Source organism: Cyprinodon tularosa, unplaced genomic scaffold (genome assembly GCF_016077235.1).
Source record: "Cyprinodon tularosa strain WSP-4 unplaced genomic scaffold, ASM1607723v1 ctg42, whole genome shotgun sequence".
Lineage (NCBI taxonomy): Eukaryota > Metazoa > Chordata > Actinopteri > Cyprinodontiformes > Cyprinodontidae > Cyprinodon > Cyprinodon tularosa.
The window spans coordinates 684,495-697,844 of record NW_024039141.1 but is presented as its reverse complement, the minus strand read 5'-3'; the positions used below and the strand labels follow the sequence as shown (position 1 = coordinate 697,844).

At 40.7% G+C, this 13,350-nt stretch overlaps 1 protein-coding gene across 4 annotated transcripts in view; it reads right to left on the bottom strand.

Annotated features, from left to right (window-relative positions):
- The window catches only part of kdm3b (lysine (K)-specific demethylase 3B), a 36,783-nt gene that overhangs the window by 948 nt on the left and 22,485 nt on the right, over window positions 1-13,350 (bottom strand). The window contains exons 8-24 of one of the 4 annotated variants that reach the window (XM_038299146.1): window positions 11,638-12,814; window positions 11,334-11,550; window positions 11,034-11,248; window positions 10,777-10,929; window positions 10,579-10,686; window positions 8,789-8,916; window positions 8,390-8,684; window positions 8,044-8,297; window positions 7,680-7,952; window positions 7,417-7,588; window positions 7,208-7,298; window positions 5,593-5,723; window positions 5,370-5,489; window positions 4,979-5,002; window positions 573-712; window positions 271-447; window positions 45-179 (exon numbers count right to left, since the gene is read on the bottom strand). In XM_038299146.1, the coding sequence (XP_038155074.1) occupies window positions 45-179; window positions 271-447; window positions 573-712; window positions 4,979-5,002; window positions 5,370-5,489; window positions 5,593-5,723; window positions 7,208-7,298; window positions 7,417-7,588; window positions 7,680-7,952; window positions 8,044-8,297; window positions 8,390-8,684; window positions 8,789-8,916; window positions 10,579-10,686; window positions 10,777-10,929; window positions 11,034-11,248; window positions 11,334-11,550; window positions 11,638-12,814 (3,810 nt within the window). The remainder of the gene's footprint in view (window positions 1-44; window positions 180-270; window positions 448-572; window positions 713-4,978; window positions 5,003-5,369; window positions 5,490-5,592; window positions 5,724-7,207; window positions 7,299-7,416; window positions 7,589-7,679; window positions 7,953-8,043; window positions 8,298-8,389; window positions 8,685-8,788; window positions 8,917-10,578; window positions 10,687-10,776; window positions 10,930-11,033; window positions 11,249-11,333; window positions 11,551-11,637; window positions 12,815-13,350) is intronic. The other 3 variants (XM_038299147.1, XM_038299149.1, XM_038299148.1) reach the window with 3 other exon arrangements.

The window sequence follows — 13,350 nt, the reverse complement described above, 5'->3', positions numbered from 1 at the left end:
CTCAACGTCTCTTTAAGACAGATGTGTGAAGGAATAAAACACACCTGTAGCTTGTCTTCATGGTTTGTGTGAGTCGTGGAAAGGTGTCTGAACTCCTGCGTCAGTCTGAAACAGTGCCTCACATGTTCAGGAGACACAAAGTCCTCCGCCACCTTGATACAGCTGTACAGATTATGCACCTAAAAAGAAGGGAGAGGAAGAAGATTGGGTTGGTTAACAAGCTTGAGCCTTGAAGCTATGAAACGCACCGTGAGGCGCCGTGAGTCTGACCTGGTGTGGCGCTCCAGCGGGTATAAACACAGCATCGCCTAAGAACTGTAAAATGGCCCAGCCCTGGACACCGTACTCCTCGTATAGTCGGCGCCGGAGCCCCTGGTCCAAGTACCAGCTCTGGTCGTGGATTGGGTCGTGATCCGGAGGGTTCTCTTGACCCTGCTCTTCTCCCACCTGATTAAAAAAAACAAAAACAAAAACAAAAAACAGAAGATTAAAATATATTGTTCATTACAGCTAATAAAGGATTTATTATCCTCTTTATTTTCTATTTTAACACCAGTCTCTGGGGTTCTGACCTTGCGGAGTAATTCACGGATCTTCTCAGCATCCTTAGCTGCATAGATGTGCCACAGAGCTCCTGGTTTCTCCTTCCCCTCATGTACCCTCCTCTTTGTCATTTCATCTACATCGCCCTCCTTGATGGTTGTCATGACCTCTGAAGACCCAAGGAGAGGAAATGATACAGACAAAAAACATACAAAAACACCAAACCTTCGTCAGTAGGGTCTATATATAAACATAACTAAGCTTTTTATTTCTTATTGTTCATTATTAGGGTTTAAAACTATGCTTGTTACTGATTCTTTGAAGCTATGGCACTTATTTCACTTGTTCTATGGAGGAACTATTGTTACTTTGACATGATTAGTTAAAAAAATAAAGATATTTCCTGTTACATTATTTAAAATATGGGCCAAGTTCTTAACTTGCTCCTTTTGACTCATTGTGTTTCTTCTCAGTTGGTTTAAACGTTAGGCAGATAACTTTCAACTAAAATAAAAATATATTACAGAATAGATTTATTTTATTAATTTAATGCAAACAGTGAACCTAATGCATTTATATTATGCACAGAGTTCTATATAAGCATTTCTGTTTGATCATTTGATTTTTATTATAGTTGGTTTTAGCAAATATAGGTAAAAAATAACATTTCTCTGAGAAAAAAAAAAAGGTTTTGACTATGGTAGAACCTATCTAATTGCGTGGACGAATACTATCTTGACTGATGACCAACAATAAGAATAAATCACAGATGGCCACTGTTACAGCAGCTGCATGTTTAGAGGTTGGTATCTAAGCATCTTAAAACAATGTTGAGTTTGAAAGAAATTAATAGAAAGGGGACGAATACAAACTTGAAACGACAAAGAAAAATCAGTTCTTAAATGTAGGGTTGATTTAAATAAAATAAGTCCTAGCTGGGTTCTGGGCTCCAATATCTTCCACCAAAATACCTTTTTTATGTTAATAGAAAAATTAAGGTCCAATTTTTTGAAGGAAGAGCAGAGAGGTAGAGAATCCAGGCTGCTTCATCAAACTTTAAGCTTCCATCTGCAGATAAGCTTTATGGAAACACCTATTTTATTTAACTGGCCCCATTGCCAAAAGGCACCAGAACCTGGTTTAATGACTTTAGATTCCCCATGCTTGATAGGTGAGCAAACCGGCCTGACCTGATCCCTACAGAGGATCCATGCAGAGGAGCTGAAGCTCTCTGCCAGACAACCTGGGCTTCCACTACACCTCAGCAGAACTACAGGCTGATCGCATCTGAGCAACGTACTGAGGTCATATAATGTACAGTAGTACAGTACTGTAATAATTCAGTTGTATACATCTCCATGTCAATAAATCTGCACAAGTTTCCAGCATTTAGATGAATAATTGAAACAAACGTAACGTTCATTTTCCTATTAAAGATATGCTTGTGTTCTCAGTTTGTGATGTGCACTGATTCCTATTCAAACACTGTTAGCCTGATGCGGCCATTTTCAACAGCAGTTTTTTTGTGTTCATCATTTAGCCACAAATAACTGAATTCATATAACTGCATACAAGCAACTGAGGGGTTCAATAGACACAGCTGCTCAGAAGGCTTTAATATCCAATCTTTTCAAAGTGTGGCAGTTTGGCTAAAATGGAAAAAAAAAAAAAAATGGCACATGTTGGCGTTTCTAAGCTAGGATTTCAATTCATTATCTATTTACGCTCCGGGGCGGGGCAGGAGAACTTCTGTGGTTCAGACTAGGGATCACCTGTGCTAATTCAGGCAAAATTAGGAAATACTTGTGGCCTTATGTGTTTCTGTAATCTAATCAACCAAAAACTGTCCTATAGTGCCATAATTTCAGCTTCGAATATAAATTTATATGCTGCCTTATTTTAAAATCCAGCCAAAGAGCTCAGATGTTAAAGAGATGCCTTTAAAGTTAAGCATTATGTGCGTCTTGGGGGGGATTTACTGCCAGTAATCAGCAGCTCTAATTCTAGTAATTTTAACTATAATCTGTAAGAACTGCTAGACACCAAAAGCAGCACAAGAGAAGCATGAAGAGGAGGAAGATGAGGAGGAAGAGCAAGGAGGGATACGATAGATGCCTGCTCAGATTTTCTGCTTGGCCACATACATTTTTAGTTTTTTTTATTTATTTATAAAAAAACAAAACAAACAAGTGGAAATTTCAATAACATTAAAGCATCTAATAGTGCTAAAGTTTAAAATTGCATTCACACTGAACTCGTTCTTCATGTCAAAACATCTGATTTACAGGTTAAGTCTATATGGGGGACAAAGAATCTAAAGATCCAGCAGCGTATCTGAGCATCAGAAACGCCACATCCTGGCGTCCGAACATCGATGCTGGAGTTCAGAAATCATGACTTTTGTTGTTTGATGTGGATCAGAAAAGCTAATCCAGTTTTTTGGCAGACAGACACTACATGCAAACCGTGATCACTTCTGCAGCGCTGAAGAAGAAGAAGCCAGGAGAAGTGATTGTTATTTACAAAGAACAGAAGTCATCGACAGCCTGGCCACATTCTGAGAACTGCCTGAGGTTTCCCAGTGCCGTCGCCGTGCAGGTATGCGGAGATCTGCTGCTCTGAACAAGAACTCCATATTTTAGTAGGATCATAATCCTGATTAACTTTCTGTACAGATGATGTTTTGAGGTGGACTTTCTCACTTAAAACATTTTTGACTTATTTTTCCAAACTCATCAAAGTAAATGGATCCAAGCTGCTCTCTAGCTTGTAACACAGCAGATAAAAATCCGACCACAGAGCTTCCAGAGCATCAAATGATCTTAACCAGCATTTGAGCCAGCGTCCTATCTACACGTTTTTGACGCCCAAAACACGTTCAGTGTGAATGCACCATGAGCAGATTTATTTTTAAGTTTTTTTGTGAATTATCCTACAGCCAGACTAGTTGAGAACGTGGGGCGAATAAAAAGCACAGTTTACAGACTAGACAATCACAATTACTGACAACATTCACATCCACAGCCTGCTTTTGATTCATAAAGCAGCTATGACCACAGTTATGTCTGGGAAAGAGAAGTGATATTATTTCATTTGAAACTAAGATCTTTGATTCAGTGCATACTTTATTCTTTAACCCCTTAGTTCTTACTCTGAATATTCTTAACCTGAAACATGCATTAAGGAAGGAAAGTGTTCACAGTTCCAACATAAAGAACTACAGCGGTTATGTGTGGGATTTTAAATACGGCAAAGTTTTCATTTTATAACAGAGTTATTTTGGCAACTAAACAAAATTCAGTGCAAATAATTTCTAAAAATGCAGTAGAGGTGCTACAAAAGCCGGAAAAGCTTGAGTTTGGACACTTTAGAACAAATTGTGTTGCTTCCTTTACAGGAAGCCCTAATGAATGATTCCTAAAGATGCACAGATCAGAATTCTGATGCCATTTCACACCTTTTCAAAAGAAAATTTGTATTTATTTAATTTTATTTTATTTATTTATTTTTTTTTTTTTGCAGTTTTGCCCTAATCTGATGATATCCTGCTGTCATTAGTAATTCCTATTGAGAGCATGGACGACGTACCTAAAAATCAGACTTCAGTGTCATTTTCCTAAACAAAGAGAATCCATTACAGAGTCCTTTTTTTAACAAATGGACTGTGGTTAAATATTTATTTTAACTCTAGATTTCCTAAAGGTTTTAATAATTCATAGGGGAAAACGATGTAAAAAGAGAACACAGAGCGCATTTGCTCTCCTCTGTTCAGCCTTTCTATTATCTGTTCAAAGTCTTGCTCTCTTTTACAGCCTTAATGAATTAAGACAGATGATTATACTTACCAGCCAATTATTAGTGCATCTCTTATAACCATCATAAAAGAAGCTTCAAAGTGGCCAATTAAGAATTTTTAAGTTTTATTTCCGCTAACTAAATGTGTGCGAGTGTGTCTTAGTGTAGAGAAAATTGAAAAGGAACAGGAACGCCACCTCTAGATGCCCTTCATCCATACTACTCTCCCACAGTCTAAGGACCAGAGCACTGTACACTCAAAGTAAGTCAACCTGAGGTGAAGACCCAGTGCTGCAGCTATCCATATGACCCCAGATTACTTAATCAAATTCACACTAACCAAAAAAATTCTAAGTTGGAACCCAACCCTGAAAACAAAAAACACTAAAAAAAAAAAAAAAAAAAAAAAAAAACGACACAGATCTCCAATAGTTATTTGGAAACTGTTATTTAGTTGAATGAACGTTGCAAAACACAGAAATTTACAGACATGCATCAACACAAACTGAGGGATGAGTCCCGGTGCTCTGGCCCCTACTGCACAATAATAACAGAGGGATGGAGCGCAGGTGTGAAAAGGGGGGAGTTAGTTGAGAAGAAGGGCATGCTACGCAAGTGATACAACTGAAAGTCTACAGACCTTTGTATCCAGAGTTCTCTGCCTCTGTGAAGGAGAAATTTTGCCACAATGTAAAAACGCGAGACCCCCTGGAGGGTGCCTCCATTGTCCTTTCCAAGCACATCAAGCTTGGAGCAACTACAACCATTACATCTCATGATAATATAATAACCTCAACATTGGATTTTATTTCAATCTTAGTAAAAGTATTTAAAATGCACATAATAAATACTATTGTTCTCAATGAGGAAGAAGATACTTCATAAAACTGTTAAGCAACATTTTTCTTTCCAAGAACACAATTTTAATAGTTAGTAGCTAAGCTGTTAATTTGTCTAGAATTAAATAAACATCAAATGACTTACAGTGCATGTTAGATAAAAAGGAAATAAGGACTCCTAAATCTACTGACCTTTCTCCTGGTTTTGTTCTCCATGAGGAATTCCGACGTACACCATGACATTGACGGCGTCAGACACATCCAGATGGAGGTTGGTGGTTCCCACCTTCCTGTCCTCACTCGAAATTAAGCCTGAAGATTAAAAGGGAAGAGTTTGAGAGAGAAGGGCTGTGAAAAGATACGAGAACTGCACGCAAACACAAGGTAGGAATTAAACCAGAATATATTTTTTTACCGTAGGCGTTGTACATCTTTGGTCCGAGGTCAGGACGGACAAAAAAGTTGGGCAACCGTGAAGCGAGGTTTAGACGGCCATCTCTTTTTGTGTATTCGGGCAAAGGAAGATTGTCCATCAAATCATCAAACCTGAACAGAAACAGGGAGGTTAAAATAAAATCTTACTGAATGAAACATTGTGGTTCTTTTTCTAAATTGTACTTTTAAATCCTAAAAGTCTAGTCTAATTGGAATGCACAGAGAAATTGGCCACCATGTTTATTTTCCAACAAAAAAAAAATTGACAAAAGCCTAACTTATCTGCCCCATGAAAGCAAATGCAATAGGCTAATAATGTATTATCTACATTTTAAAATCAATTTCTTCCACCTCTATCAATGTTTGTCTCATTCAAGGTGCGCAGGGAGAGCAAGACATTCAGTAGATAACAGGAAGAATCAAGAGTTTACAGCAACGTTGCATTTTGAGCTTTTGAACTCATGGAACATGTAGGATTTGGAAATGCTGGCAGCCTTTTGTGTATTTTAAGTTGATGGCAAATCGTATATTTTGGATTCCTCCTCAGATTTTCATGGCAACATAGAGCACTAAGACATTGAAAATGTGACACCTGTGATGAGGACAGGTGACCAAGGAACTCTAATCAAAAGGCTATGTGCCAACTCCACGACTTCCTGAACTTCAGCCAGCTCATTTGGTTCCTGTCGATCTTTACAGGAGAGACTTAAGCCAGGCTTACACGTTGCAATGTTTTGCCCTTTTTTTCGATCTGCCCAACTTTTGGCCTGATCATTGTGTAGTGTACAGGGGGTAACAAGGGGCGATCAGCCTCTCACGACCACCTCACATTCGGGGATCTTGAGCACGGGAGAAATTCAAACATGTTTGATTTTCAGTCGACTGTCGTGGGCAAATCGCTCAGTGCGCAAACAAGGACTTTTCTTCCTCTCAGATTAAAACACAGAAGCATGGCGGGACCGTAGTAGCCATGGCTGAGCCATGTTTGCTCAGCCATGTCTTTGTCCAAACACATTGCTGCCTGTTCCTTTTAGGGCTTTCAGCACAAAATAGCAAAATTACCAAGGCAGCGAGTGTTTCACTCTAGTGAGTTTAATATTCCTCTTCTACTGGTTTGCAGTGTTAGCAGGTAGATCAGATCAGAGCGTCGGGCCGCACATGCATCGTGAGCTGCAAACTCGCACTGTACGACGAAACCCTGCGGTTTGGTCATACAGCGTGAGCTGCAGCTGCGTGCAAAGACTAAAAAATCGTACAGTGTATGCCTGGCTTTATTAATCCAGGTGTGTCTGGCCAATGTTTTCATGGTTACTCAGGTCAGACATACCTGGATATATTACTTTGCCCATTAATGAAAGACTGGAAATAAAAAGATAGGTGATATAGGTTTCCATCCATTTTTCTCCAGCATTATATACCAACTGCTCTGCATCTAAATATTTAAATGACCAATCATGGCAGAAAGGCTAAAAATGGGAAAAAATATATATACATATATATTATGATAATTAAAGAGAAATCAGAATTAGTTAGAGTTCCAATTTGAAAATAATGCATTCATTAAAGAGTTAATATTTCAGGTGTGATTTCCTCACCTTGTGGGCATCATGTCCCTAAAGTCTTCTCCTGGAGGCCAGTCCTTTAGTTTTAACACCATGGGTCTACCGTCACTGTCTTGCAGTCGTTCTGCGCTCACAGAAAACACAGAGACATTTTTAAGGGAGAAAACTTGCATTTTGGGTGGCTTTTCTACAACTAATTACAAACCGATTAACGAGAACACAACCAGTCATTTTCTACTCACTGGAGATCGTCTCAAAGCCATCCCAGAAGTCTCGAACCTTTACGTCAGAAATGATGGCACAGTTTCTACAGTTGACCAGATCTACGTCCTGGTTTCCAAACTCCTCGCTGAAGGCCTCAGGCCGCCACAGTTCGGATTTTAGGCGTTTATGTATCCCTGACACCAGCACAGGCTGAAAACAAACCAAAGCAAACATTTTAAGCTCAAACATCCTGTAATCCCTTCTAATTTAGAAGTTTTTACTTATTGTTTCTGACTCTTACTTGTCCCTGTTTCCAACACTCTCTAAAGATCTTCCAGTTGTTGCTGTTGCTGGGGTCTTGCAGGCAAAGCAGTCGCCCATCACAGAGCCATGAGTGTGAGGTATGTGGTTCCAATACACTAAGACACATTACGCCATCTTTACGACCCCCCAGCACTCCCAGCTCGCCCCCTTCGGAGGCCGTGGATCGACGGCCCTCCGCTTTCTTAGTTTCCACCACAGAGGCGATGATGTGGTCAAGGAAGTTCGGTAGGCTGCTCTTCATCTTGTCGCTCTGAAACATAACATAATTACAGGTTACAACCCTTCATCATTATGTAGCTGGCAGTAATAGCTTAAGAAAGCTTAAGAAAAACCTGACGTACACTTGATGAGGTAAAAACAGAGGGGAAAGGTACACTGCTATCTCCAGGACCCTGAGACAATTTTCCTGGTCCAGAGTTGAGCAGATCCCGAAGACTTGACCCCTCCGGTTTGGACTGGGTCATGCTGGGTCCGAGTAACAAGCTGTTGAAGAGCTTCGGACTGGAAGGAGGCGGCTTTGAAAGGGCACTGAGCGAGTCCAGCCCAAAGGGGGGCCGATTTTCTCTACTCATCATGGCGCGAAGCGAGCCGGATTCTGAAAGAACACGACAAAAAAAAAAACTCTAGCTGATCCTTTATCAATAAACAGAAAAAGTCTATACTCTTCACTCTGTATTTTTTACATACCCTTGGTGTCATCCTTAGCTTTCTGTGTGGCCAGGTCTGCCAGCCAATGCAGAGCGGAACTGTTGCCCTCTCCTGGCGGACGGGAGTCCTTGGCAGAGGACTGTGCGGCATTGCAGGGAGTGGATGTACTAACGGAGTTACTGGTACTACCCACACTCCCCCCGCCCCCACTGTCTGAAGGCGTCGCTGTTTGCATGGTCTCTGTTTTTATTACTGTCGTTTCTGCCTCTGGTTTTGGAATAGTAGCAGCGCCAGGTAAAACTGCAAGGCCACCTCCGCTGCTGGATGTAGACTGCTGGAATAAACACCACAAACAAAAAAATGCAAGTTAAAATATTTCAGAAAATGCAGAAAAGCACAAAAAAAGAAAAAAAAAAAAGAAAAGGTCAAACATAATACCTGTGAAATTCCATTAGGGGCGGTGGGGCGCATTAGTGACTTTGTGTGTCGACTGGCACAGGGACAGTTGGCTTTAATGCCCCACTTGCCCCTTGCTGCATGCACCATGTCACCTATATTATAAAGAGCTGAAGCAGAAAGCAGATCATTAGCATCTATTTTAAACCTACATTAGATCACAATGTATGAACTCCGATTTATCATTTCAAACTCTACTTGAAAATATTTGTAGTTTTTTCTTCTGTTAAAAATTTCCTCTACACATTGTAAAAAAAACCTTTGGGATCTTTGCCATTAAAAAGGCAGATGATGTACAGTAAAATACTTAAAACCCCTTCAAGAAAACAGTTTATAACAAATGCACGTGTCCAAATTGAGATAAATTCAGATAGGGCATTTCCTTTAAATTAAAAAAAAACTTCAATTTCTTAATATTTATTAACAATTAAAAATAAACAAGCACAAAATGATCCAAATTTCTTTAGTAAATATATATTGGCATTAAATATGCAGTCTTGCAAAAATATAAAAAGCATTTTTTCCTCTCGTATATCAGAGCTGTTTTAATGGTGCCTTTATTATTATTAGAATAACATTATCAACCATTTTTTTTTAACCATGTGATTAATTTTGTTCAAATCTCTGTGCTTTCCCTGTCCCTGCTAAAAGCCTTCCCAACGATTGTATCTGCCGCCATGTTTCTCTGTAGGCAAGGTGTGTTCAGGGTAATCTACTGTTAATATTTTACACCATAGAGTTTTGCATGTAGGCCAAAAGGGTCAGTTTTGGTCTCAACTGTCAATTATTTACTCAGGGGCCCAATTGCTCTTTGCCACTCCGCCATAAGCACCAGATCTATTTAATGCACCAACTCTACCATCCCTTCTGAGGAGCTTCTGGCTGTTTCCCTTATTAATGAGGAGCCTATAAAGCCTTGATCTCTGGATGATGGGTTGAGAAATCTTAAATGGATGTATTCAAAGTCTGAAATATTGTTTTATTACCCAACTTTGCTTTAAGCTTTTTAACAGCCTTATTAGAGACCTTCCTGCTGTGTTCTTCATAATCTGAGGCTTACTTAGCGCAAGTATTTACTGAGATTAAATTATACACTATTAGACCCTGTTTTCTAAATGCTCTTCTCTAGAAACAAATGGTTAGCAATGGATTTAATTTGAAGGTAATGCATGGTTGAAACTGCAATATTTTAAAATAGTTTTTGTTTTGTTTTTTTACTTAAAAAGACCCCACACATGAAGATACAAATCTGTAGATAACAGATTTAGTCCTACATTGTGTGGCATGATGCAACACAACAAACAGAAGCAGAATTTAATCAAGAAATCAAAGATGTAGAACAAGAAATTTCAGAAAACGTCTTGAAATAAAATTTTAATTTAGGGTAAACAAACACTAATAGGAGGAAGAGGCAAATGGCGCTACTTTTTGCACTAATATTAACAGAAGAGAAAAATTAGAGTAAGTAAAGGCCTTGAGTGAAGAAATTCTGTCATATTACACAGGCTTTTATCCTCATCTGTGCTTGGGGAATACCATCTATGCAAGGATATCTGGCCAAGATAATCCAATCAACATCCTAATGACACCAGATTACCATGAACACATCACAAACAGCAGAATCATCTCATCAGATTTACTTAAGAGCCATCAGGTTTACTCAGAAGGGCCATATCGGCATAATTATTTTTACATTATGAACCAGGTATTAGAGAGTACAAAGGAGAGCTTTGTATTCTGATCTAAAAGCTCATTTTAGATCATTTCTTTACCTGTTCCTGGGATAATTTGTGTGGGCATGAGGTTCTGAGGCTCATGAGGCTGGCCTTTGGCGCACTTTAACCAAGAGAAAACCTCGTCTTCTGGAATTTCGTCAACATCTAAGGAGAATATACAGGGAGGCAAGCAAAATCAGAATAACAGAAAGTCAACAGTTTTTTTTCTCCAAACTCTTAGCCGATGTAAGCTACCTTCTCTTTGTCTGTTCCTGCGGAGCCGATAGCAGTCCAGACACACTCCGAAGCCACACTTACGGCACACCCAGTGGATGTTGAACAGAGTTGTCTCGCATACGTCACACATTTCTCGAACACCTCGCACTGCTCGTTTCCACGCCACTTTCTCTGAAGCACCATAGAGGGATTTTAAATAATTTCAGTTAAGTGAAACCAGAGACGGTAGAACAAGAGGTTTTGGTTGGAGTATATGAGAAGACTTTTCTACTCACGGTGGGGCTCCACCATCATCATGGCCTCCTTCTCAGACATCACTAGCTGACAAAACTGGTCTCCAACGTTGGCCAGGATGTACTTGGATGTATCGAGGTCAAGGCCCTCTTGGATTGCTGGTGCAGGTAGCCAGAGACCCATCGCCATGGCGTCACTCTGCTGAGGACTGAGGAAGCCTTCCACACGCAGTATACCTTTCCGTGTGAAAGCCAACCTGGTGGAAGGCAAGAAAAACTTGATCAATGGTTTATTCCAAGACACTAAGGGACCGATGTGCCAACAAACCACGTCAGTCGTACCTTCTGAAGTGGAAGAAGCGACAGGCCACATTTGGGTCATCTTCGTCCTCACTGTCGTCCTCTGTGCTTCGGTATTTGCGGTAACGCTCAAGGCGACACTCGCGGCACTTGTGCAAGTGAGGAGCCACACTGATACACGATCCATCCTGGAGGAAGGACTCACCGGACTGCTTCAGACGGCGCACCTTGCTCTGATCTTTCAGCACAGACTGGCCCACTGGAAAACACACAGAGCTTTAATTCCATCTGCAATAAAGCTTGAGAGGTTGAGAAATTGAGGTTTGCAAAAATAAAGAGGATGCACCTTTAAAAGATTTGTTACGTGGACGGCTCTTTGGAGCCACCTGGACCTTAGATTTTGGCAGGATGGATCCATCCTTGTTAGGCAGGGGAAGTCCTGCAGGGATCTGGTCTTTCTCCAGGCCGTCCTCGTTCTCGCTAAGATCCGATAAGTCACTGTTGGTGCTGGAGTCGGAGTCACGTTTAGACGACTGACTTCTATCTTCAAGACTAAATTTCTGCTGCTGATTCTGGTCGAAGGACAGAGCAGTTTCCTTCACCTCTCCAGAGGTACTGCTTCCGAGCATCGGACAGCCTGATGTCGAAGTTGGCATCTCTACGACTTCTTGCTCCTTCTTTGTCACGGCTATCTCACTCTGCAAAGTTTGAGCTGGTGATGGAGTGGTAGAGGAGCTGACTATAGCTGAAGGTGAGTGTGCTGGGAAGGTGGATGACAGAATACCTTTAGGTGGCTCTGGCATAGTGAACAGATTAGGCTTAGCATCCAAAGAGACACCCAGAGTTTGTGGCTCAGTCCCGGAGAGGCCTACAAAAGGTGTTAGGGAGTTTTTATCTCCATAAGACAAAAAAGGATTAGCAGACTCTTTCGAGGCCTGCAGAAAAAGGTTCTGGTGGACATCTGAGGAATTAAAACTGGACTGTAGCACTGAACCCCCTTCAGGAGTTCCATTGTTATTGTTGTTCTTAATAGCACTTTGGGCTCCAGAGGCCATCCCCAGACCAAGAGGCAGGCTGGGACCCCGTCCACCTGCAGATGCGCCCTGGAAGGCTGATGGTTTGTTGAAAGCGCCATTTCCCAGAGGGTGGGCCTCAGGCACTTTGGGCAGCTCAGGTTTTTTCAGTGCTTCAGTAGAGGCTGCAGGCCTGAAAAGGGTCGCTGACTCTTTACTCAGACTCTCAGACACAGCAGTGAAGTAATTAGTGTCCTTGGTTTGAGTCTGACCAGTCAGAACAGGGCTGGTTCCAGAACCCTGGGTCATGCACTGAAAAAAGAGGTTCTGGTCCTGCAGAGGCCGGCTATCATTCTTTGCTCCACCGAAGCCGAAGCCAAAAGTCCTGGTGGTGTCATGGGAAGCTGTGGTAGTGCTGGGAGCTCCGTTGGACTGGGATAAAGCATCTCCAAACACAGGAGCTGTGGGGGTAGCCTGGGACAAACAGAAGTTGGGTGTCGTTTTAGAACCCTGAAGAAAGAAAGATAGAAAGATAAAACTATCCGACCTTATGGCCCGTAAATAACACCTTATAGATTGCCTTGGAAAACCAACCATAGCCCTAAACTATTACCCGTGTGAAACGTAAAGATATATCAGGACAACAAACTGTTATACTGTTCCTGTAGACTGCAACACAGATTACGACAAGTAACCCATATTGTTCTGATTTTCATCATTTTAGTGGCCAAAGCTTGAGCACATTAGGCATTAAAGTTAGACATCTGCTGGAGCAGATGCAAACCATGAATAGATCAAAACCTGAAATTTAAAAATCCTAACAAATACTGAGTTTACCATTTTTCGCAAACACTATATCACAAAGTGATTTGTAAAAATGACTGTAACATCATGTACCATGAAGCACTACAATAAAACTAAAGTTCTGTACATTTTCTTTGGACTCCTGGTAACAAAATGATGAGTAAGTTGTTACATTATGTATATATGTTTTGTTTTTTAATAAAGATCGGTCTGAAAAAGAGTAGCATGCAATCAATGAGCAC